General features: G+C 40.0%; 1 protein-coding gene across 3 annotated transcripts; it reads left to right on the top strand.

Moving 5' to 3' along the window:
• CSNK1D (casein kinase 1 delta) lies at positions 1 to 22,187 on the top strand. Of its 3 annotated transcripts, XM_080356452.1 has the most exons (10): positions 1 to 298; positions 5,139 to 5,249; positions 7,024 to 7,172; positions 7,657 to 7,885; positions 8,319 to 8,489; positions 10,048 to 10,196; positions 10,683 to 10,854; positions 11,217 to 11,356; positions 18,208 to 18,274; positions 20,041 to 22,187. In XM_080356452.1, exons 1-9 carry the CDS (start codon positions 223 to 225, stop codon positions 18,238 to 18,240), a joined length of 1,230 nt encoding a protein of 409 aa, XP_080212578.1. In that variant the 5' UTR covers positions 1 to 222; the 3' UTR covers positions 18,241 to 18,274; positions 20,041 to 22,187. The 3 variants fall into 3 exon arrangements, with proteins under 3 accessions (XP_080212578.1, XP_080212577.1, XP_080212579.1); XM_080356451.1 differs by lacking the exon at positions 18,208 to 18,274; XM_080356453.1 differs by lacking the exons at positions 1 to 298; positions 5,139 to 5,249; positions 18,208 to 18,274 and adding an exon at positions 6,091 to 6,208.
• Positions 22,188 to 26,204: the final 4,017 nt, after the last annotated feature.

Genomic DNA, 26,204 nt, shown 5'->3' with positions numbered 1-26,204 from the left:
GGCAGTATGGCGGCTCGAGGCTGGAGCGGCTGAGGGGCTGGGTTTGCGGGGAATCCGCGTCCATCCTCCCTGGGAGCTGCGGTGGCGGCGCTGCCAGGCCCGCTGTTATCGAGCGGCAGGGGCGAAGCCGCGATGGCCTCAGGAGCCGCGGGGCTGTGAGGCAGCAGAGCGCGGGGCGGGCGGAGCAACAGAACCGGGCCGCGGACGAACCGAGCTGCCGCCATGGAGCTACGGGTTGGGAACCGGTACCGCCTGGGCCGCAAGATCGGGAGCGGCTCCTTCGGGGACATCTACCTGGGTAAGGGGCGTGACTCGCTGGGGACGCACCTAGCGGGTGTGTGGAGAACGCCGGGGGCCGGGCCCGGGGGTCGCTGCTCGCTGCCGGGCCCGCTCCCCGCGCTGCTGGGCCGGGGCAGCCCACGGGGCCTCGCGTCACCCCGCCTGGAGCTCAGGCTGCACTGCTGCCCACGAAGTGCCCTTTGATATCAAGTACCTTGCCAGAGACACAGCAGTAGCAATTTAATATTTAGTTGACATCGTGTCTTAATTTGGACAGTGTGGAAATTGGGAACTCTGGCTTATTTAGCTGCCTCTTGCCATTGTTGTCTTGTGACCTTGGGCACCGTTTATCTTCTCATCTGTAAAATGGGGATAAGGGTATAAATCCCCTCGTGCATCAGGGTTAAATATCACTGCAGTGGACTAGGAAAAATTGCTGTCAGAGGAATGTTTGTTTCTCCTGTGAGGCCTAAAAAATATTAAGCAGCTATGGATGACTAGGTTGCAGCTACAAAACCCCTCAAATCGTTCAAAAATCGTCAACAGTTTAGCTACCCTCTTGCTGGAGTGTTACCTTAGTGCCTTATTGCATATATCTAATTCTGTTACTGTGATTTCTATGCAACTGTAAAATTTTCAAGATTGGCATTGTCATTGCCTGTCCATTTATGTAGCTCTTTATCATTCTGCCTTGTTGCTCTTGATTAGGACAAGCAGTGGTAGTTACAACAAGTTTTGAAATCAAGTATTTTTGAAATAACATATTCTGCAAACTCTCAATGCATAAGAAGTGGGTTAAATCCGGATAAACATAAATTTTATATCCTGCCACATAGAATCAAGTGCTCTGCATTTGAAAATTGTGGTAACTTAGAAAAGCAGGTCAAAAAGGTGAAACTTGCCAGTGCTAAGGTATATTAATTGTGTATGTCTGGAAGGTAAAAACGGCATCACTAGCTAACATGTGGTATGTTTGGTAACATATGCAGTCTGAGAGGTGTTTTTTCTTCCTAGACAAGCAGTGTTTCACATTGCAGTGCACAGCTGGCATTCCAAAATAATGTTACCTAAAGCTGCTTGTTTACAGATAATGAAATACCAGTTATCTGTAATATAGATCATATGCCTGATGAAAGATCCGTGTTTCTAGCTGAAGACATGTGGTTGTCTAGAGGCAGAGAACATGATTCTTTCTCTCTGCAGTGCCTGCATAAAAGATGGAAGACTATTGTGAGAAGATTGGTGAGAATGCTTATGCAAAAATCCTCATTAGCTACCATTGGGATTCTGGGTAGAGATTAAGACAGCAGTTTAAATCTGAGAAATCTTAGATGATTTGAGAAGCTCCTAGTTTAGCATTTGACTACTGCTCGGGTAAATCAGTTTATATTATGGTATAAATTTAAAGTGCAAGTCAAATAAACTTTTTTTTATTTGCCACTTTTCTTTTGATGCATACGGCCCACAACAGTCAAGTTGCACAGGAAATAATAGTTCTCTGTATATTAGTGCTGCTGTCGTGCTGCATTTTGCACAGGAATTCCTCATCCTTAGTTTTTGACATCTTCTTTTTGTCTCGTAGTAGCCAGTGTGGATTTACTTTTAGGGCTAAGCCAGTAACTAGCAGAGAATTGTATGCATGGAAGATCCAGCTGATGGCCTAGGTTTCTTTGTCTGGAGAAAATTACAGTCTCTCAAGAACTGAAGCCTTTGGTAGAGGCCCGTTTGGTTTGCCTACCATTATCTGATAAAACAGAGTTGTTAGAAATCTGTGCTTTTTGTGATAATGAAATGTGCGGTTTCTAAAAAAAAAAAAGATTCTACATGTTTGTTGAGACTGTACAGTAGGATATAGGTGCCTTAAAATAACTTTTACAATTCTTTCAGAAGTCATGAATTTTTTTAAGTACACATAGCTTCTGAGAGCCCTTAGTGAATTTGTACATTACCTCAGTGTAGATTTCCAGCTCAGTTTTAGGCTTTGAAAAGGAAGATTTGATTATTTTTGCCTATTTCCAGTCCCCCTGTATTTTTTCATTAATTCAGCTACGAGGGTGTTGAAGACTTTCCAGAGCAGAGGGGAGAGACTTTTATCTCGTTCTCTCTCTCTCTCTTTTATAGTTTCTTTGGAATATGGAGCCAACGACTGCTGTTATTATCAGAGTTCTTTCATATTCTTTCCTTTTCTCCCTCATACCTCAGAATATGTCTTCTGGAATTTGCAGTGGCCCGAGCTTTGCTTGCTTAGAATGGCAAGGTCTGTGGGACAGGATTTTGAAATGTAAGGCACTATTGTAAACAAATGAGTGTGGACGACTTAAGGAAAATAAATTTTAGGAAATTAGTGTACCTACATTTTCTAAAGTTACTCTCCAGAGGAAGGTGTGAAAGAAATGGATTCACAGGTATTCTAAGTAGTATAAAAGATGGACAAGGGGAGATCAGAATAGGCGTTTGTTTCATTGGACAGTCCATGAGGTCAAGTAGGTACAAGTATGAAGGCATGGTAGTCACTGTGGTTTCATGATTTTTGCATTATGTATATATTTTTCTTAATAATACATTTTGGGTCGTAAACTAATTAAAATAATTTCTAAGGCTTTTCTTATGGTAGAGGATTTTGCAATTCCAAGAGCAACTAGCCTAAGAAATTACCTGCTAGATCAAGGCTGTGGTCTGTCAAGTAATGGTTTAACACTGTGTTGGGCAGAACTCCATACCAATATTACGGTCTTACAGTTTTTGCCCTAATTAAGCACAGGAGTCTGCAGCTATGTGTAAGGAATGTGTCTTTCAGTATACTTGGACAACAATTTGTGTTGTGGATTGGAAAAGTTTCATTTAAAAACAAAAACAAACAAGTGTCTGTTCCTGATCACCCATCAGATAATATTGTCCACCTTTTGCCTGATCTTGGCTACTGTTGTGCTGGGGAAAACATGTAGTGAATGTAGGGATAAGCAATAAAGGTCCGGATTTCTGTGGGTCAGAATCAAGATTTTTATTTGTTTGGGGTGGGGAAGTCAGTATTAGGTTAAAAGATGATGCTCTCCTCCTTGTACTGGTGACCTGTCCTTTCACATTTCTGGGTTGGTGTGCACCATAGCTCATTTAAAGTCTACCAGAATAATACATTCATAAAATGTGAAAACCTTAGATTACAGATGGAAAAGTTTCCACTTGCTGCTACTGTGCTGTGACCAAAGTAGCAGTTGGGGATCTGGCCATCTCTTATGCCGGTTACAAAGGAGTCAGATGAGACAGGTAGACATAAAGCCAGCCTTATTTTTCTTTGTCTCTTCCAGTTGTTCACCTTGAGTTGTACTTGTTGTACCTACAGTGAGCTTCAGATGGTTTATTTTCTTAAGGTGCATTGTAAAATGCCTAAAAAATATAGACCCTGGTGTTCACTCAGAAAAATTCACTGTACCAGTGACACCACTGTAATACCCATGTGTGTGTGCACACAAAAAGACATTTTATTACCCTAAAAAAAAAAGAAAAAGGCGCATTGTCTTACGTGAACTCATAAATAATTCTGTACACCATCAGTTTCTTGTGAACTGAAGAGTCGTGCCCATTTTGAGGTGTGGAGAGGCTGTCTTTGCTAGCCTGGATCAGCCTCACTTTATAGACACAGACTATAAAAGCACTGAAGCAGCTACTTAATCTCAGGAGAAGGATTTTGCCGTTGTCGTGGTTAGGTGTATATATTGGCTCAGTACTCCGTAATGGTCAAAGAAAAGTGTATGGAAAAAATAGGTAAGCAGAAAAAAGCTATAGTTGTGCATCTCTGTCTTAATTGCTATTTGTGACTCTCAAAAAGAGCATTATGGAACTGGGAAAGGTACAAATACGTGAAATGGGAAATATTTAGGGATAATTAAAAATTACTTGTATACAAATAATGACAAGAGTTTTTGAACTCTGAAAAGAGTTCAAGAGAAAGCGAGTACAAAATCATTGTTTACTGTTTCTTTCCAAACAAAAGCCAGCGGACCTCAAGTTAAGCTTTTAAAAGTGGGGATCAGAACAGAAAGGGGTGATACACTTCACATGATCCTAAATCTGTCTCTCAAAAGAGACAAATTCTGAAAGTAGAGAGACTCAGTGATATGGCTAAAAAGTGTCACACATCTCCTTTCGCCAATTCCTGTTTCCCTGTACTTCCGAAGTTGCTTGGCTGTGAGAGTATACATGTTATTGACTTGGTGTTTCTTTTTAAGAATGTCAGTTTTTCCCTAGGTACATTAAAACTTTGAAATTGAACAGGTAAGCCAATTTTTCAGTCACTTGATTCCTGCAACAAAAATTTAATGAGATTTTTTAATTCTTTTGAGAGAGCAGATTCTTGGTTCTGAACATATACCTGGCAACCACATAAAATTGTAAGGTGTCAGAATAAATTCGGAGTATGTTGACATTTAGGGAAGTTGTATTCTCTGTTTCCAAGGCATAAGAGGAGGTGATCTGAATTCCTAGCATTCCTTAGGTTGGCCACGATACATGCCACACCTGTAAACCTGCGTTTTGAGCACTTCTACCACAAACTGGAAATGGAAAGTCACCCCTCAGAAGACTGACTGTATTTTATTTTGGTTTTCTTTAATGGAAGAGCAGCAGTTTCAACTTCCTGTGTTACAGTGTCTAGTAGTTGTAACTTAAAATGCTAGTCTGTTGGAGAGAATCTTTAAGAACTCAGAACAATTTGTAGATAATCATGGCTGAAAGTACTTAATAATCTCTCAATGTTTGTCATTGAGAAGTAATTTGTCAATATTTTCTTTACTTCAGTCTTGACAAATGAAATGCATCTTAAAAAGTATTGTGACTAATGTTTTAAATTCTTCTGGTTTTAGGAACTGATATTGCTGCCGGAGAAGAGGTTGCAATTAAGCTGGAATGTGTGAAAACCAAACATCCTCAACTCCACATAGAGAGTAAAATCTACAAAATGATGCAGGGTGGAGGCAAGCAAATTATTTTCCTTCTTCAGAGATTTAACTGGTTTTGTGTCTTTGATCTATCTGCCACCTGGAAGTATTTAATTGTTAAGATCTCTTTTGACATATAAGGAGAAGGTGAGAAAGGTGGCAGGGTAGGTGAAGAGCGATGTAGAGTGTCAGTTCCAAATCCATGGCTACCCAACCTCATGATAACCGCTAAGATGCTCCAATGTTGCCCATGGTCCTAGATTATTAAAATTTGAAAACCTCAGGAAATGTGGAACAAAGTTTGATCCAGTCTCTCAGTATACTGATTGACTTTTGTTTCTCGTGGGTCAGTGAAAGATGGTAACAATTGTTCTGGAACGTTTAACCTGACTTGCTTATTATAGTAGCACAATTCTCAACTTAGTAAATTCAGGTTAGTTTTTGTTATATTTGTTAGTATTCTTAAAAATCTTTCCTTGCAGTGGGAATTTTAAGACAAAATGTCACTAGTAACATAGAATGGGAGTGAAGCAACTTAATAGCTACTGTGTGGTACTCTGTTAAGATAACTCACGTATTTTGGAACTCTGCAAATGTAAGATTCCCATGCAGTTCTGGGGCATAAACTTTGTTTAGTTAAGTTTTGCCTTTGTGTCCTAGTTCCTTGAATTCTTCTGAAATGAGGCTATACATCACATAAAGACTATATTCCATGCTGTATCTCAAATGCAAAATACAGTAATCATACATCTAGAAATGGATGGTAATGTGTATTTGTATTTAGTTACTTTTTAATTCCTGCCTCATTCAGTTGCTACCTGTATGTAACCTGAATAGCCTTCACAGAGTAGAATGCTTCCTAAGGCTGTGACTGATGGTGGGTTCTCTCTGAGGATGGATGCTGTGGACGTAGGAGGCGGAAGGTTAAGTTTCTGTCCAAATAAGGGTTTCCCTATGAAGGGAATTCAGGAAAAAATAATGCATATCAAGTAAAGGTAAGAGTTAAATTGGGCACTTTGTACCATTTCACTTCCAAAATGCATAAAATTAACTCAAAGGCATTTGAAATTCTGAGTAAGGCTACCTATATACAGGTTTAATTAAAAATATGCGAGCAATTCTGTCTACCATTTGGTGTGAAACAACCTTCCTGAGTTTCTCCATAAAGCAGGGCTAATTTTAGCTCTCTCAAGCTGAGTGTATAATGGCTCTCATAAACAATGCTACTTTCTTTGAGATTCACTAACCAGCAAGTACAATAGAACTGGAGGAAATCCAAGAGTGTGAAGCAAGGGTGAAAATTAATTACAAATTGAAATGGAAGAGAGGTATTTTACAGTGATCTTATAGGCTTTGAAACTAAGCAGCTAATTTCTAAGGCCTTCTTCAGTAATAATATTTAGTGGTTTGTCACTGTCTTTATTTTCAGACTTCCAATTTGCTCCTTATTGCCATCTTGGAGATTATATGAGTATTAATACCTGTAAAATGCTTGGGATTCAAATCCAGCAAAAACACTGTAAATACTTTCAAGTTACAAGCTAAGCACAAAGGCTGTGAGATTTCTGGGGAAGAGGAAAATGGCTATTTTTAGGCCTCTGTTGCTGTAATTTTATATTGGTTGTGCTGTGAAATTATCAAACTTTTCATTTCAGAATGCCTGAGGGTAGCATAAAATATTAAGCTTTACTGTAAATACAAATATTCACAGTAATGACCCTTACATTCTTCTTAAGAGCCTTGAAGATTTTTGTGTATTAACTGTATAACTCAAATTGTTATACTGAATAAACTGTTTCCCTGTTTCTAGTGGGTATTCCCACAATTAAGTGGTGTGGAGCTGAAGGGGACTACAATGTAATGGTGATGGAGCTGTTGGGGCCGAGTCTTGAAGATCTCTTCAACTTTTGTTCACGGAAATTTAGCCTCAAGACAGTCCTGTTGCTCGCTGACCAAATGGTAGGAGCCTGCTTTGTCGATCTTGAGAGGGCAGAATGATGGGATATTAAAATTTATTGAGAGATCATAACAACTGCATTTTATTTCTGTAATTTAGAGGTGAATAGGCTGTATGATTAGATAAAAGACTCAAAATTAGTTTTCCTTCTGTAAATATAAAGTGTCCCATCAAAAGTGTTTAGAAAGTCTTACTTTGGTTTTCAAAAACTGGACCTGCTATGTTTGCAGACCACCTGTTACACTGTTCAAAGACAAATAAATCCTCCCAAGGAAGTTTTTGGAAACAGATTTAAAACAGGTACAAGAAAAAACCTGGAGAGAAGGTTTTTTTCTTGTCTTTTAAATTACGTTCTCTGATGCCATTACGTTTTACAATAAAAAGTTTATTTACTTCCTTTAGCATTAAGACAGTGTTGCCAGTGTTTTATAAGAAGAAAGGTGAATGTCCAGTCTCTCAATGATTTTTTTTTTTCTTTGTATTTAGATTAGTCGTATTGAATATATTCACTCTAAAAACTTCATCCACCGAGATGTGAAGCCAGATAACTTCTTAATGGGCCTGGGCAAGAAAGGCAATCTTGTCTACATAATAGACTTTGGATTAGCAAAGAAGTATCGAGATGCTCGAACTCACCAACATATTCCATATCGTGAAAATAAAAACTTAACAGGAACTGCCCGTTATGCATCCATTAACACTCATCTTGGAATTGGTGAGCTGGGGAAAGCAGTAAATAGAAACTGTAAAAGCATTGATGCACATAATTCTAATACAAGTAGATCATAGAATCACAGAACGTCCTGAGTTTGAAGTGACCCGCCAGGAGCAAGTCCAACTCAGTGTTGCTTTATGGAGGCATAGAAGACAGTCCCTATTTCTGGCACTGACGGTGCAGCATGCTTGGTCTTGGATCTCTTGGTTGGGTGGGATTTGGCCGCTTTGTAATTCTCAGGAGTTAGCACATTTTTAATAACTGCAAGGGTAATAGTTTTTTTTCTCATATTGGATGACTTTATCGTGGGCATAGTAACTCTCAGATGTCTCTTGTGTTTCTAGGGGGTTTTATGACAGTCTTGTTGCAGAGTCTTTTGTTTTTTCCAGTAGAAAATGAAACCTAATGAGTGCACTTTTTTATGCTGTTGTAGAGCAATCTCGCAGAGATGACTTGGAGTCCTTGGGCTATGTACTGATGTATTTTAACCTGGGCTCCCTCCCCTGGCAGGGACTGAAAGCAGCAACAAAGCGGCAGAAATACGAACGTATCAGTGAAAAGAAAATGTCTACACCCATTGAGGTTTTGTGTAAAGGATACCCTTGTAAGTTACTCTTTTGTGGCGCTAGGCCTACACGTTCATATTTTAGTGGTATTTCTTTTTTTCTTTACACTGAATTCTACCAGGCTTTTCTACTGCTCTCTCTCTGTTTTTTTTCCTTCCTCCCTTCTTCCCTCCCTCGTTCCCTTCCATGATTGGGCATGTCCATGATAAAGACATTGTGCTTTCAAGAGTGGGATCTTTGTGTTCATAGACTGTTTCTAATTATCCCTTGTCTTAACTATTAGTAAACAATCATCGCAGTGCCCTTGAGTTGAAGGGTAGCTTGGTGTGTCTGATTTGCGGTTTATTGTGTGTACATGCATCCGTGCTGGATGGATAACTGAAACAGACAAAGAGTTTTTGAGAAACTACCCATTTCTTCGTATGTGTGGGTGCTGTTTCCTGGATGAATTGGACTGTATAATCAGAGGCGCCTCTTGAAGTTGTTTCAATTGAGAATTGTCATTCCAGGTTCGTCTAGTTTGGCCTATTGATGGTCAGCATCTTTGAGAGGCATAAGAATTCCTCCTATATCCTAGCATTATACCTCAAAGCTCTTCTGTATTTACACCACGGTAATAACTAGGCAGTTTTGAGCCCTGCAAAAAGATACTTAAAGCTGTTTTAAAACTCATTAACATTAGCTGTTATCAGAGAACACTGTTGGTATTTCCCTAAGAGTTCTGTCTTTATTCTTTCCAAGTTTTGGGGTTTGGCAGCTAGGTACAATAACGAGAACTATACTTTTTGTTAGGGTTGTATGAAAACTTATTGTCTTCAATGTGTTTCAGATGTCATTTCATAGATGTTCCTTTCCATTCATGAACTATGTTTTTTCTCTGGGGTTAACAGGAGGGAAGACTAATCAACTTTTCTTGTGCTGTTTGTTAGAATTTCTTTCTTAATATATTATTGCAGCCAGAAGGGCTTGGACTCAAAAGCTGTTACTTTGATACTACAGTTACTTCTGGCACATTGAATTCACAACAATATTAAGTTTTTTGCTGTGTAACTAATATTTTGCATGCCATATAAAAACAGGCGTTCAGACAATTGCAAATCTAAAATTGTAGCATGACTTACATGGGAAATTTATATGGGTCCCCTAGTTTCTGCGTGTCTTGAGGTAGCAGGCATAAGTCTTTATGTGACTTAACAACAAAGAGATGCTATTCCATGTCCTGCAAGAAATTGCGTTTAAATATATTCAAAGCAAAGAAAGGCAAAAAAACCCAATCCTTCCCTTGCTCAACTGTAGTTTGAAACCTGTCCTCCCCACCCCCAACTGTTCATTGAAGAACTCTAATATTGGGTCCTCTCTGCTGTTGACAAACGAGATCTGTGCCCGTTGCGTGATAGACAAATAATTTACTTTTCGGGGTTGACTTGGTAGATGGGCTATATTGTTGCCTTCAGTATTAGGTCATTATTTTTTTCTTATGTTAAGGAGATTCTCTGTTTGTTGGGTTTGTGGCAGTTGTTTGGTTTTTTTCGTGATTGAGAATTATAAAAAGCAAATGTGAAGCTGGAGGAAAAAAAAGGCTTTCTTGTATTACAGCTGAATTTGCTACATACTTGAATTTCTGCCGTTCTCTACGTTTTGATGACAAACCGGACTATTCCTATCTAAGGCAATTGTTCAGAAACCTCTTCCACCGACAGGGGTTCTCCTATGACTATGTGTTTGACTGGAATATGCTGAAATTTGTGAGTAGCTTCCTAAAACGATTTGGGTTTGGTTTTGTTGTTTTTTTTTTTTTCTGGTGGTTGTTGTTGTTTTGGGTTTTTTTTTTACTATATTGTCAGTTTTGAGTACCTTAACCAATACTGTAAGATGAGATGGGGGTTGAATGACAACTTAGTTACAGGTTTTTAAATGTGTGAGGCTTCTGACATCCTTCAGGGCAGTCACCAGGCCAGGCTGCAGAATTGTTTTCTCCCACCTTGTTCTTCAGCACAGGTCATTTGCAACTGTTGAGGAAGTGTCCAGCTGCCATAACAGTATGTGTGTACATTAGCATTTTGAAGACTATCCCAGCAGTTGTGTGAACAAAATTTACGGCAGTTCTCAAGAAAGTTTACCAAAATAATAAATGCCCTAGCTAACTTCATTTCGCGGGTTATCCAGTTCTTTATTTTCAGTATTTTTATTGGCATATTTAGTTGTAAACTAACACTAGTCTTGACCCACAGGGTGCAAGCAGAGCAGCTGAAGATGCTGAACGTGAAAGGCGAGAACGAGAGGAAAGATTGAGGCATACACGAAATCCAGCTGTGCGTGGATTACCCTCCACTGCTTCTGGCAGGCTTAGAGGAACACAAGACACAGCTCCTCCTACTCCTCTTACCCCAACTTCACATGCTGGTAAGTAAGCAAATACCTGGATAGGTGCACCTTTTAGACTACTATAATTTGCAGTTTATTCCTAGTCATTGGTAATTTGAAATTAGAATTAGGGTACTTGAGTGGTGTTTGTCTCTGGTCAGGGTTTGGGGTTTTTGTTTGGTTTTTATCCCCCTTGCTCCTCAGCAGGTTGAAGCTAATTGCATATGCACATTACCTGCCAATTGCTACTTAGATTTCTGTGAATGTAAAACGAAGGCCTTGATTTCTCTTGTTTGACTGTGTGGAAGTTTTATATGCAAACAACAAGAGTGTCATTTTTCCAGTGACCGTGTTATAATCCCATTTCTCATTATGAGAATCTAATGTGTTTTTTCTCACAGCCAACACCTCTCCTCGGCCAGTGTCTGGTATGGAACGAGAAAGGAAAGTGAGTATGAGATTGCATCGTGGTGCCCCAGTCAATATCTCATCATCTGACTTAACAGGCCGACAAGATACCTCTCGCATGTCAACTTCGCAGGTAAAAAGTATTTCTGTGTAATAGAAAAAAGAGGGTGATTTGATTAAGTTAATTTGCCAAAAGAACATACCAGCTAATTGATGTGATTTTATACTGATTTTGCAGATGATGTTGACTTGTATGAATACTTGACATTTTCACTGAACATTTGTGATGTAACTGTAGACTACTGTGAAGAAAAATAATATTTATTTTTTTTACCTCAGCAACAATAAGCACAGAATATACTCAAAGTAATACAGTCATTGATGTATGAGATGATGCAGAATCCTAGAGACAGCATTTTTACCTGCAATTATGGTGTTTAGATCCTCTACTCATTACATTTCTTGTAGCAGACTAAGTTAGAAGCAGTTGTGAGTCGTGTTTCCAGATCAACAGAGCAGAATAGAAAAGAAGTAGTTGGTGAAGAACAGAAAGTGCAAAAGGTGCAAAGGTGAATAAAGGTGCAAAAGTGAAGAAAAGTTGCAGTTCAGTGCTGTAATTCAGAGCAGATGAGAAGCCACATATGTGAACGATGGCAAGGTCACAGAAGGCTCATTTGAAGAGGGTGACAGGAGGATGAACGATGATTCACAGCCGTAGTCGGCACTGAAATCATCCTCATTGGTCATGCTGACTTAGCAAAGAGATTTTAGTCATGCTTCTATTTAAGATTGGCAAACAATGTTTAAGTATGTTTTTAACTCTATGCTATGGCTGAAACATTCATTTTTCAAGGTATTCATACAGACTTGTCCTAAGTAGTATGTGGCCTGGCTTTGTACAGCTGCTCTTCAGTCACCTACAGAATGGGGTATCACCTGTACAGTCGGCACGCTGCAGCGTTTCTGGGACAGCGGTCTGTTAGAGCACTGCTGCAGTCACCTGTGGGTTTTTCCATCACGCCTCAACGCTGTGCTGGACTTCTGACGGCATATTTTTTGCCGTGGACCCATGTTATTCCCCATTGACGGAGCATGTTGACAAAAATTAACGCAATTCCTTTTGGCTTCATCATTTCATTGGCAGAATTAATTATTTCAGGTAGTATGTGTTCTTTTATATACAATCTTGCAACTAGAGGGAATTCTCTTTTAGATGGAGGCCAGGTTGGTATCTCTAATGAAGACTGGGGATGAACTGGATTGGAGAAACAATTCTACTGTAACAAAAGTGAAGTAGGATTTTTTTGGATTGGATTTCAGCTGAGTGAATTGTTTCACCGTATAGAATCACAGAATCGACTGGGTTAGAGAAGACCTCAGAGATGATAAAGTCCAACCCTTGGTCCAACTCCAGTCCATTTACTAGATCATGGCACTAAGTGCCGTGTCCAATCTCAGTTTAAAAACCTCCAGGGCCGGTGAGTCCAGCACCTCCCTGGGCAGCCATTCCAATGCCTGACCACTCTCTGCACAGAATTGCTTTCTGATATCCAGCCTAAATTTCCCCTGGCAGAGTTGAAGCCCATGGCCCCTTGTCCTATTGCTGATGCCTGGGAGAAGAGACCAATCCCTACCTGGCTAGAACTGCCCTTCAGGTAGTTCTGGAGAGTGCTGAGCTCAGCTCTGAGCCTCCTCTTCTCCAGACTGAACAAGCCCAGCTCCCTCAGCCTCTCCCCATAGGTTTGTGTTCCAGTCCCTTCCCCAGTCTTGTTGCTCTTCTCTGGACCCTCCAGCACTTCAATGTCTTTCCTGACCTGAGGGGCCCAGAACTGAACACAATACTCCAGGTGTGGCCTGCCCAGTGCAGAGCACAGGGGAAGGATCACTGCCCTTGTCCTGCTGACCACGCTAATTTGGATACAGGACAGGACACCATTGGCCTTCTTGGCCACCTGGGCACACTGTTGGCTCATGTGGAGCTTCCTGTCCATTAGTCCCCCCAGGTCCCTTTCTGCCTGGCTGCTCTCCAGCCACTCTGTGCCCAGCCTTGAGCGCTGCAGGGGGTTGTTGTGGCCAGAGTGCAGGACCCCACACTTGGACTTCATCCCATTGGAATGGGCCCATTTTTCCAGTCTCCCCAGATCCCTCTGCAGAGCCCTCCTGCCTCCACACTCCCTCCCAACTTGGTGTCATCAGCAAATTTGCTGATGATGGTCTCAATCCCCTCATCTAAATCATCAATAAAGATGTTCAACGGGACTGGACCAAACACTGACCCCTGGGGGACACCACCAGTGACTGGCTGCCAGCTGGATGCGGCCCCATTCACCAGCACCCTCTGGGCCCGGCCCTCCAGCCAGTTCTTCACCCAGCAGAGTACGCTTGTCCAAGCCGTGCGCCACCAGCTTTTGCAGGAGTATATTATGGGAGACAGTGTCAAAGGCCTTGCTGAAGTCCAGATAGACCACATCCATGGCTTTCCCCTCATCCACCAGGTGGGTCACCTGATCATAAAAGGAGATCAGGTTGGTCAGACAGGACCTGCCCCTCCTAAGTCCATGCTGGCTGGGTCTGGTCCCTTGTCCATCCTGAAGGTGCTGTGTGATGGCATTCAGGATGATCTGCTCCACAACCCTGCCAGGCACTGAGGTCAGGCTGACAGGCCTGGAGTTGCCAGGGTCAGCTTTGCAGCCCTTTTTGTGGATTGGGGTAACATTTGCCAATTTCCAATCGTATGGCACCTCCCAGTGAGGCAGGACTGTTGGAAGATGATGGAGAGCGGCTTGGCGAGCTCTTCTGCCAGCTCCCTCATCACCCCAGGATGGGTACCGGCTGGTCCCATAGACTTGTGAGGATCCAGATGGCTCAGGAAGTCACCAACTATTTCCTCCTGAAATACAAGGGGGCTATTTGGCTTCCTATCTCTGTCAACCACCTCCAGAGGCCAGCTGTCCTGAGGGCCACCTGTCTTACTGGTAGAAACTGAGGCAAAGTAGGTATTAAGTAGCTCAGTGTGCACATGACACTTCTCTAAACATAGTAAGGTACACGTAATCCAGGTGGGTTTGCAGGTACGTTTTTGTTCTGCCAAACTTGTAAAATGGGAATACTCTGAGACTGTGTAGGACTGTGGCTTTTTTGGGGTAGTCTTTGAATATCCAGATCTATAATTTGTGGTGTGGGCCAATAGTAAAGGCACATTTCCATACCTGCCTTTTTTAACACTCTGCTCTAGGTATGGGATCACTCAGTTGATTTCTTTACAATCCCAGCAGCGGCCTAGTCAGGATCTTCTCTGAGTTTGTTAGAATTAATAATTCATCTTCTGTTGTCTGTGTTTAGTTCTTACCAAGGCAGTGAACCACTTAGTCTCCACTCGTGATGGCTGAATAATAGTGTGCAACTGTAGCGTAATTTAAACTGCTTCCCGTGGGCCTCTCGGATTTGGAAGGACACGTTATAACACTTCCCCTTGAGCTCATTAGAGAAGATTTCTCTTTTCATTTTCCCAGTTCTCACTCATAGCAGGCAGTCAGGCTCAAGTTGCAAATTTTCATAGCTTGTATTCTTACTATCTTCATAACATTAAAGTAGTTCTTCCATAATAAAAATTTATCCTCAGATGTTAATCAGGTTACCAGTTAAAGCCATGGGTTTCCCATTATCTTTATACCTTGTTCTTAGTCAGGGAAACCTAAAGTATTGAACTCACATGGCAGGGTTATTGAGGAGAATTTTGACTGGCTAAGTGTAAAGAATATAGAAATACAGAAAATCATCCATACCACTTCTTATCTGGAGAAAGTAAAGAACAGCAACTGTTTGTCCATGCCCATTCCAAATGCGTTAGTTTCCTTTGTCAGTCTTAAGTAAATATACTACCACTGTTCTTTTTTTCTGGGAGTGTTTAGACTATACTCCTGGTAGAAAGCAGCATGTAAAGTTTGCTATACAGATCTACCGATATCTTATGTTTAGAACCACATTTGTTAGAGTTATTTATAACTCCATAATTTAATATTTTTTATTTGGGTGCCTTGGTTTGGCAAGGCAATGCTGCATCTGTAATCTCCACCTCTAATCATCTAGAGGAAGGGCCACTGCTTGTTAAACTCTGGGCAATGGAAATGCGCAAAGCTTCCTCAAGGAAATAATGAAAGCTACTGACCTCTAAGTAGAGTTCTTAAAGATGACTCCACATTTTTATCTTTCTTCTTTCCCAAATGAGTTCTGATCACACCAAAACTGAAAACTAAGGCTGACAATGTAGATAATGTGAGCCAAAATTCTCTTATGGAAAATAGGTCTTCTCAGAGAAATTTAACACTTCTAGAAAAATGGTAATCGGTAAGGATTGCGAAATAGGTGTCATGTGTCTTCCCTACCTCCAGGGTGTTGTCCACATAGCACCTAAGTCATTCTCCTTAGGAAGACTAGCACTTTGTAACACTGAGTAACGAGTGTTTGTTGGAGTAACAACTAACATGTCTACAAAACGATTCATGAAGCTTAAGTGTTTCTAATGAAATGAAATGTTAAATAACAAATATATTTAATTATAATATAATTATTATTATAATAAATTCTGTGGCACGTGCTATTCAATACTTTTCTCGACTATATGGACGTGAATGCAGCCACTAAAAACCTGCAGGTTGTGAGATGTTTGACAGCGATAAACATTAGTGAGAGTTGAACAGTCAGGTAAAGCCTATTAAAATAAAATATATTGTACTGCAGTACTCCAAAATTTGATTAGGATGAAGGAGTGGACCCCATTGTCTTTGTCGTGGTTTAACCCTGGCTAGCAATCAAAACCACAATAGCCACTTGCCCACTCCCCACCCCCAATAAGGGAGAGAATCAAAAGGGAAGGTAGAAACTTGTGAATTGAGATAAACACAGTTTAATAAAATAACAAAATAATACTAATATACCACTACTACTACTACTACTAATATACATTAAATGGAAATATAACATAAAATAAAAGATACTCAGTGCAACTCCTCACAAACTCCATCTGCACCAAGCAGCCGGTCCCAGGGAGCAGCACCTGGTCCCAACAGGCGATCCCGGGGCGGGAGGGACAAAGGCAGAGAGGCCCAGAGGCCTCTGCAGAACAGCAGAACGGCGAAAGGCCGAACTAAAGGAAGTCTGAAACAGAACTCGACCGCAGTGGAGCACAACCGGGGCAGGTCTCCCTAGCCGGAAAACCCGACTCTAGTTAAATATGAAGCACAGCGCTAGTGGCGTGGAATACCCTCATTGATGAGTCTGGATGTTAGTCAAGGTCTGTCCTGTCCATGCTCTCCTTCATAGCTCCCTCCTCACACATGCAGACTGGGAGCCCAGAAGAACCTTGACTCCCAGACAATGACGAAGAGAACAGTAAGTTCTTACATTCTCTTTGTTCCAACTGAAAACCACTAAAAAGTTAAGTGGAGAAACACGTTAATTCTGTCCTGGGATCTTAATCTTCTTCTCCCAAACTAAATCCAAACAATGACCATGCTAGCTACAAAAAACCAAACGTTTCTAGCTGCATTAAGAAAATTAACTCGCTTTCAGTCTAACCAGCACAGTCTTACCTGTTGTAAGTGATGACTGAGGAGGCTTTAGGTGTAATGTTGGAGAAGTTCGTGTGATGTCATAATGAAAGGGCGTAATTTCATCCTTTATACAGTTATGAACAGAAATTGAGAGATTATTTCATGTCATTATTAAGGCGGATGTTAGAATATTGTGCTCAGTTCAGTTCTCAATATCTTAAATTGTTGGAAAGCTGTAAGTAATGTACAGAAGAGCTATAAAAATTAAGCTTGGGAAAACAGATTTTACAATGCAAGAGTTTCAAATCAATGTCTTTCAGTTTGTCTGAAAAGTAAGAGGTCACCTTGGGTTACTTGGTATAGTATTTTAGAGTATAACATGAACTGACGTTTATGCAGAAAACGTGTGAAGAACCTATTTCTTAAAACTATAACCACTCACATTTAAATAAAAGCAAAACAAAGGTCTAAGTGAAGGCAGTTAGCCACTGAAACAACTTCTAAAAGAAGCAGATCATCTGTCCCCTTTGCATCAAAACTGGATTCATTTCTAAGTAATGTATTCAGGTGTATGATAGATCTCTGTGCAATGAAGAGTTGTGATCTGTGCTGGACAGAAAATCACACAAGTTGTTAAAAGATCCTTCTGCTCTTAAGCTCTATGAGTGAACGGTTCACTAAGTCTCCTTTACGTGGTCAGTTTTTAAAGGTTAAGAAGCGTAGTAAAGGTGGTCAAGAGTATTACAGTAAACGCTACTTTGAAATCAGTTCTGTTGTTCCACATTGCACAAACTGCATCATGAAAGTAGCGACCATCTCGGGGTTTTAGTTATGGGTGAGTAGCCTTCATTTCCTTTCACAGAAGGTTTGATCTGACTGCCCGTGGTATACAGTAAATTGTTTAATTTTTGTTCCTGAATGTAGCATGTTCAGCACCCAATAGTCAAAGCTGTGCGTAATTCCTACCGGTTATAGAGATATTCTCTCCATAGTTGGAGGAAAAGACTAGAATGCTGCACAAATAAATATTTTATTAAGTCTCTTTGACAGGGGAAGCTTTTAGAAGACTGTAGCCAGTATTGGCATTGAACGACTTAAGTGTTGTGCCACGTCCCTGGGGAAAAAAAGCAACATACTTCAAATGCCTCTGCATTTTCCATCTCCTCATGAGCAAATCTTCCTCCATATATCCATCTTAATAGGCATCATACTCTACGTTGTTCTTCTGACCCGGTCAGCTTTCTTTCAGGAATAATGATTTGTTCCTTTTATGTATCTCTTAATATGATAGAAATGTCTTATAGAATTTGGAAATCGGAGCTTCTCGAAAGATACATTTGCTGCTGCAAGTTTAGGTTCAATGTTTGTTAGACATCTTTATATATTGGGGCAGTGGAACTGTTACAAATTGCTGTCTTTTCCCCTACCCCAGAATAGCATTCCTTTCGAACACCATGGCAAGTAGCTGCTCGTCTCCTTTCGTTGGAAGGCAGCACTGGGTGAGTGCTTCTCGATAGACACCAAAACTTTGGATGGGGTGGGGAAAAAAAAACATCTTTGGAAACATCCAACTTTGCTGCTTCTCCTCATGTTTATCTCATAGTTGTACCTGTGCCTTCTGCTCAGGCGCTTGATGGAGCATTGATTTTTCTCTAACTTAAAAGTAAATGTCCTTCCAAAAGTTGAATTATTGCTGCTGTTCCACTTGAACTCTTAGGCAGAATTGACAAAAAATAGTGACTTGAAAAGTCCTTAAAATTGTTTAAGCATCAACAATAAAATAAAATAAAATAAAATAAGCAAGTCTAAATTTTAGCTGTTTAAAAATTACCTGTCTTTCCAGGGATGTTCATGCAGCAGTGTGTCACCCATTCAAAAACAGCAAAATACTTGTATGAAGACTCAATTAACTATATTACTCAAATGAGGCTGTGTCTTGTAGTGTATGGAATGTTCCACTACAGCCGTATCCATTTTTCACTGGTTTATATTCTTCTCAAGCTATATGTTCCTTACAAGCTGTCACTTTAAAAATACTCTGAACTATTCAGATCTATATTTTTAAAATGTTCACATACTAATGAGAATAGTTTGAACATGAGCATCTTGGAGGTAGATGGACTCGGATTTGGGTGTTCAGAACTCATTTCCACTGTTCAGTGCAGTAGACGTTTCTCCCGTTCTGTCCGCAGCTTTTGGCTTTTTAGTCTGTTCTGCTTTTGGCAATAACAGGTGTGATCAGGGAAATAACAAGTTTCAGTTGGAATCTGAACCTCGACGGTTGCTTTCTTAAGTGTTTCAGGAGCTTCTTTGCTTCTTCTTAAAAAAAGCCATGAGAATTTTCTGTTCCTTAATGAATTCTGTTGTATAACTCCGTCTGCTGCCTCTCTTTCTCTATGAAGCCCAAGCTTGCACTAATCCTGCCTCTCATTGGTGAAGAATCCTGCTTTTCATCTTCCGTTTATCTCCTCCTGCTTGGTGTGCTTGGCTGACTGTGCGCAAGCTGCTTTGGCAAACAGGTTGTAATGTTAAAAAGCTCCAACTGTAAATGGCAGCTTAACATTTTAATCAGACTGTAGTCAAAAAAACAAACCTAAAGCTTTGCATTGGAGAGCTTGTGTGCGGGAGACGTGCATATTCGGGTCTGCTCAGGGTTGTGTCTGCACCGATTGACCTTTATTGTATGCCTTACTATTTGTAGCTGTTTACATCTGAAATTAATACTGTATTCTGATTCAGCTGCTTAGACATTTCTCGCTTCTTAAATTGCAGTGCTGCGTGGTTTTCACTTTCACAGTGAAAGTATTGAAATAACGTTATACTTACCAAAATAGGTCAATCTGTGGAAATTAATGATGTCTCTTTTTATACAATGTCCCATGAAAATGAAAAGCTATTGATTTCTGCCCCCTGCCCCAACTCTTGTTATGATTTTTTTTTCCCCAAACTTACTCATTGAGTCTATTTCTACACATTACTAGTGTTTATATCTGGTTTGTTCTTCCGTGCATGTTTATGCTCTGTTCCTTTGTCTTCAAAACATCCCCTCTGGCTGGAAAGGTGAATTTTCCATGTTAACTACTAATAAAGGAGGAAATACAGGGAACTTCTTGTAGCTACAGGTGGGTGCAAAACTTTGTGTAGCTCATTGGATTTTAAATTCACACACTTTTGGCAACAAATTATATGCAAGTATATTGAGAGCCACTTGTATGTTAACTGGAAGGATATGTGCTGATGTTGTCTTGTTTTTTGGCTTTGGTAGATTCCTGCTCGGGTAACTACCAGTGTTCTCCAGTCTGCTGTGCACCGATGAAAATTATTGTGCCATGAAGGGCAGATAATGCATGGCCGATCTCCTACGTTACCAATGGCTTTACTAGCAAAAATACCCTAAACTAGAGTGGAAACATTACAAATGGAGTTCTCCATGTGACTTAAAAGGCACTTGGAGGAACATGGACAGACTCCAGCAGCTGCCATTGCAGGACGCTTTTGCAAGAAACCCAATGACCTTAAGAGAACCCTGTGGTACCAGGGCTGGAAAAGAAAGATGGTTTACGGAGTTGACCGCCTGTTATCGGATGGCCGTTTCAGTTTTCCCCCCGCGGGCGGCCAACTGTACCCCTTTTTATTATTCTACTGTAACTATAAATCTTTTACTTGGTTTAAGAAAGTTTTTTGTATCATTTTGCTAAGATTATTGGCTTAATTCTCTATAAAGAACTGTTGCTTTTGTCTGATTTAAAAATATAGACTATAAACAAACCTAAACTAAAGACAATGACTTGAAATTTATTGTTTAAAAAATTTGTCTGGCAGGGAACATGTAAATGAATCAAAAACATCTGACTCTATTTAAACTGTTTACTTATTTGTATAGTCCCATTCTGACTGAGATAGTTTTCTTAAAACTGTTAGTATTTTACTTCGCTGTTTGCTGTCTTCACTCACACTTAACAGTTAACTTTCTGTGTAACACAAAGCAATTTTTAATACTCGTTCTTTTTCATAAAAGAGAATAATACCCTGCAGGAGAGTGCAAGCATAGTAGAGATTATGATAACGGATTTCGGTTTTTTTGTGAAGAATATGAAAGACACTGGTATTTGAGGGATGTAGAATTTGAAAGCTTGTCCTGTCTCTCTGCTTCGTTTGGGTAAATGGATGGTTTCAAACATTGTTTTTATTGATGAAAATGTTGTTTCCTGCAGTTTGAGGCCGGTTAGGTTGGAGGGTATTGCAAGTGGGAAATACACCTTGCCACCGAGTCGTCAGTGAATTTGCACATTCCGTTCAGTATCTACATATTGAAAGCAAAAAAAAAAAAAACAAAAAAAAAACCAGGCCTTCTGTTTCATGCCAGGGCTCAAAAATTGAATTCTTTAAAAAAAGAAAAGAAAAAAAAATCTTGCTGTGAAATTCCAAGATTTTTTTACAATTCAGGTGCATACCACATTTAATTCTTAACTGTATTCAAGCTGAGTATGCCCAGAATCATTAGCTAGGAATGAACGACTCCGCATGCTTGGGTTGTCCCAAAAGCTGTTGCAGGTGTTGTTAGCACCTGTTGCTTATGGAATATAGAGATTCTTTGTAACCTTTGTTGCTGTAAACAGTCTCATAAAATAGATATTCTATCTTCACAGTACTTGGAACGGTATCAGAAGTACTGTTCATACTACTATGACTAAAGTAATGGGAAGTTCCACGTTGGAAATGAAAGTATATTCAGAGATTTTGTTTGAACAGGGATTATGAGAAATTCTTCCCTGCTTGGGGAAAAAAAAAAATATTAAAGGCTTATTGGTCTTCAAAGTTTTATGAAGAGTATTTTTTATTGTTTCAATGTTTACATATTCTTTTTTGCCCCTCTCGAAAGTCCACGTATTAAGTATTAGTCACTCTTCTTTGGATGTTTCCAGAACACTGGCTACTTGCCTGTGTATACTCCGGGTCTGACTGGGGAAAGCTGTGTTAGCAGAGAGTGTAGTGTAAAAGCATAAGAGTTTGATCCATGGATAGGTTTGCATAAGAGAATTATTTCCTCAGTTACTATAAACTTCAGTATTTTGGGCATGTGCACTACCATTTGAACAGTTTTACACTTCACTGTGCTTTCCTTGTAAATATCTGTGGTTAATAATGTGCTGTTAGAGGGAATTACAAAGGCAGCCTCTTTGTTCTCTCTGTATCTGGAACATTAGATTGCTGTACTATACTTACAAGTTGACTGCAGACTTCTAGAATTGTACTCACTTGTGGGCAATTTTTGTCCTTCATAATAGTTAAATTCCATCATACAGAAAATAGTTAGACTGTCTATATAAACCTGTGTATTGGAAACCAGTCAGAGCACTTCATTTGTACTACCACTGTATTTGTGTACTTTAAGAATTGTGTAAATACATTCATAATAACTTCTATTCTTCTTTGGTGTAACTTACTTACAATGAATCCTTACGTGGTGTAACTTTTTCTTCCTTTAAGGAGTTTCTGTACCTACAAAGCATTGTCAGTGGCAAACATTTGAAGACATTGTCATGGTACTAAAATTTTCACGGAAAGATTTTGGTAGTCGTGGTCAGAATGCAGCAGTTAGGGTGTACAGGAAGAAAGAGAAGGCATTCATTACTTTGCTCACAGAAAGCACGTCTTTCATCTCTTTAAAGGTAAATGTTTTCATTTGGATATCGCTGCTTTTCCACAAGTCTCTTTTACACACACTCTCTTATTAAGTAATACATCGTGTTGGTAAGAAGTATGGGAAGAGAATTGCTACCGCGACTTGGTCTGTTATGAGAACTAGGATAAAAGCGAGAAAAATACTGAGCTCTGCCCACAATGCCCTGTATAATAAAAGTTCTGGCTTTTGCTATGTAATCCTCAAAAGTGTATTCATAATCTGAGGGCAGATGCACCTGCAAGAATCCTCTGTGTTTCTGATTAGCAGGTCTTTAAAAGCTGGAAGGCTATTTATCCTCACAGTTTTCATTTAGAAGTGGCTATATACTTTCATATGGAAAATATCGGTGTGGCTGTTTCACACAATCTTGATGGTTACAGAGATTTCTTTGTGGTACAAATACTTCAAAAACTATTGAAAATAGTCACTTTGCTGTGACCAATCCAGGATACTTGGGGTGGGATATGGACCCAAACAGGAATTCATTTGGTATGTTATGCACTAGGAAGAAAATGTCTAGTCCTGATCTCATAGCCAGACAAAACATTTGGTTTATTTGCAGTCCTCAGCTTGGTTCAGAGCTGCAAGCTTTACAGGCACAAAGGCAATGCAGAGCTTCTGGTATTTCCCATAATCTGCAAGGGAAAGATAAACTGGTGATTCAGTGTTTTGAGGTTATATACAGATTGTTTCCTTAAAAGACCCCGAACAGGAAATGTTTCTCTGCCCTTACCGATAAGAAATTGTATTCTAGGTTTGTCTGACATTGTTAACCACTGGGTCGTACGCCACGTTTTTCAGCATGACTGGGAAGTGTTTTGCTATTTAAGAATTTTAAATACTAAAATCTAGATGCACTTCTTCATTGGATTCAGAGTTTTCCAGTGAAAGGCTTTAAACCGCTGAAACAGTAGTAGCTGGAGAGTCAGAAGAGCAAGAGCTGTCCTCTGTGGCTCTGAAGCATTCCTGTAGGGGCAGCAAGGGCAGTTGCCAGGTGAAATGTTGCTGAGATGATGAAGCAGCTACTGACATCAGTCGAGAAACAGTGTACAACTAGAGGTAAGTAGCTTTTTACTCTACATGCCCCTAACTTTCCTCACTTCCTTAGACAAATGCAGGACCGTTTATCTCACAGACTGTCCCTCTAGCAAGAGACTTTTAAGAGCCCCAACTTTTGCAGTACATGCACAGTGCTGAGAAAGCTGCTAAAATAACGTATTCAAAAGCCGCCGCCTCTCAAATGCAGGGCCCCTGCTGTTGTCAGAGCTCTTTGCTCTGCAGATACAGGCGGTCACCTTCCTTCGACAGGCCGAGCAGCGGCAGCAGCAGCTGTGCGACTCGGGCCCTGCCCGTTCTCCTCCTCAGCGAAAGGTCTCGGGGAGCACCAGAGGCAAAGAGAAACTCCGGGTTTCTGTCACAGGGATGCACGGACTGCACGCTAATTCTGTCCTTTCAGTCCACCTGGTAACGCTCGTTCCTGTACCAGCGTACGGCTTGATATGGCCAGCGGGGTAGCAGAGCATTTGATTACACCTCAGGTCTTACCAATTTAACTAAACTAGCATAAAAAAGGTAATCATATGTTTATTAAAACATGGGGTTTTATGTAAACTAGACCTACTATCTTTTCAGTGTAAATACACAGAGAAACTTTTGAAGCTGAGCTTAGAGAGGTTTCGCCAAAATTTCTCAGAAGAGATACTTGGAATTAGGCACAAATAGGTATGAGCCTTCTAGATAGCAAAATGTTACATTGTTCCATTGAAGAGACTGTAATTTTGATTCACTTGCATGTAGCCTTGATATTATACCTTAAGGATCCAGTCTTAGCTGGGGTACCATAGGATTTTTTTAAAAACACCATAAATGCATTCTTAAACTGTTTTCTTAGGAGCTTTTAAGTTCTAAAGAGCATCACCTGACAATAAAGACAGCTTGCTGGCAGGCAGGTCGGTACTCAAAATGTTTAGGGCTTTTTAAGTCATAGCAGGTGATAATACTTTACCTGCAAACAAAACCTGAAGCCCCATTCAGAGGACAAGAACAATAATTTCTACATGGAGCACCACAAAATTAATAGCTATTATTTTAAATCAGTTGATGCTTTCAAATAGTCTCCAGGATCCTTTACAGCAGGAGCCCATTTCCATTTTGGATTTGGCCAAACTATGAGTCATGGCAAAAGCTGTCCCCTTGCCCACATCAGATTCTGGCTGCCTGTCAGCTGGTGGTCACTTCTTCTTTTCTCTGCTGTAAGCATTCTGCTTCTGTATAGCTATTTCAGCATGTGCAAATGAAGCCAAATATCTAAATCTGGGTGTTAAAGTTACATTTTCTAAGCTTATTTTCTCACACCCACAGTTTTTGACAACCAAATGAATATTTATTCACTACATTTGCAACAGTTTACTAGAAAAGCATAAAAAATTCTAAATATAAATGTACACATTACATTAAAGTGCGTTAGCAACAAACAAAAAGTAATTTGCACAAAACTGGTGTACTCCCATAATCCTAAAGACAAGTGTGGCAGGTAGACGCAGGCACACATGCACGGGTCAGTACTTACCGCTCTAACAGGCGAGTTTGCGTTCTTCCGAACGCCCTCTTTACCATTGTCTGCTGACGCTTTTCTTTGGGGCATAATGCAGCTGCATGTGAATGTATTTTGGATTTTCATTTTGAAGCCTGATTTCTTGGTTAGGGCAATGTTTTCATTTCTTTTTAGAGAACAATTTTACATTGTCTAACACACATTTGTTTGGTTGGGTTTTAATATTAACAAGCATGAGCTCTGTCCAGTCCTTCACGTTGTACCTTCATACCATCCCAGCTCTCAACTTCAGGGAGTTGCTGGTTTAGCAGCAGGCACAGCTGAAGACTTGCTGTAACCTATTTAAGATCTATAGAGATTGGCATTTTCAACAGAAAGCTGCATCACTTTAAGATTTTTTTTGTTCTGCTGAGATCTTCTAGGATCCAAATAATTACAAGGTATTTTATTCAGAATTTTGTTTTAAAGCAAATTTATCTTGTAAAGGAGGAGGAAGAAGAAAATAGTTCGAACTCTGCATTGCTCATTGTCTAGTAAATAGGCCAATTGTCTCTACTGGGTATTTTGCATGTTTGATATACCTAGACTGATACATACATATATATGTGCACACGCATACACCTCTTTATATATTCTCTGTGTGTTACAGGCATTTATACACATACCCTCTCCTTGCATTGGGAAATTAAGGGCCTAAGATCCATTACGTGATCAAACATACAATATTTGAACCATCAATCCTATAGTACACAATTTATAGAATGTACAAGGATCTAAAAAGCTTTAAAAATTATGCTCGTCTGGACACTAAAAGACCATTCGTTAGTTTCAGAGAAACAATCTGCAAAAACTATCTTTCTACTGTTTTATAGTATTATACTTCGATTTTTTTCCCTTACAGATGTCTTCAATAGATTTCTGAACTATGTGGCTAAAGAAGTTACATTTGCTCCAAGAGTGTATGATGCAAAAGCAAATTATAATATTGTCTTTGGGGTACTTGCCTAATTGTTGTACAATTAGCTGCGTTCCCTTTTCCCTTTTCTTCCCTTTTCTTTTTCCAAAGTACAAAATTGTGACCAGGTGAAGGTTGAACAAAGGTTCATCCAGGTAGATGTTGCGTGGAACTGTTCTGCTTGTGTCTCTTTAGTGATGCTTCATGACTCTGACCATGCACATCCTCAGCATT

Source organism: Nesoenas mayeri (genome assembly GCF_963082525.1).
Source record: "Nesoenas mayeri genome assembly, chromosome: 19".
NCBI lineage: Eukaryota > Metazoa > Chordata > Aves > Columbiformes > Columbidae > Nesoenas > Nesoenas mayeri.
The sequence above is the reverse complement of the archived record's forward strand: the minus strand, read 5'-3'. Positions and strand labels throughout refer to the sequence as shown.

Excerpts from the sequence above, each read along its gene's own strand:
- CSNK1D (XM_080356451.1), top strand. The coding sequence starts at position 223 with ATGGAGCTACGGGTTGGGAACCGGTACCGCCTGGGCCGCAAGATCGGG. Across the intron at positions 299-5,138 it reads CTTCGGGGACATCTACCTGG|GAACTGATATTGCTGCCGGA; the intron begins GTAAGGGGCGTG and ends TTCTGGTTTTAG. Across the intron at positions 7,173-7,656 it reads TGTTGCTCGCTGACCAAATG|ATTAGTCGTATTGAATATAT; the intron begins GTAGGAGCCTGC and ends CTTTGTATTTAG.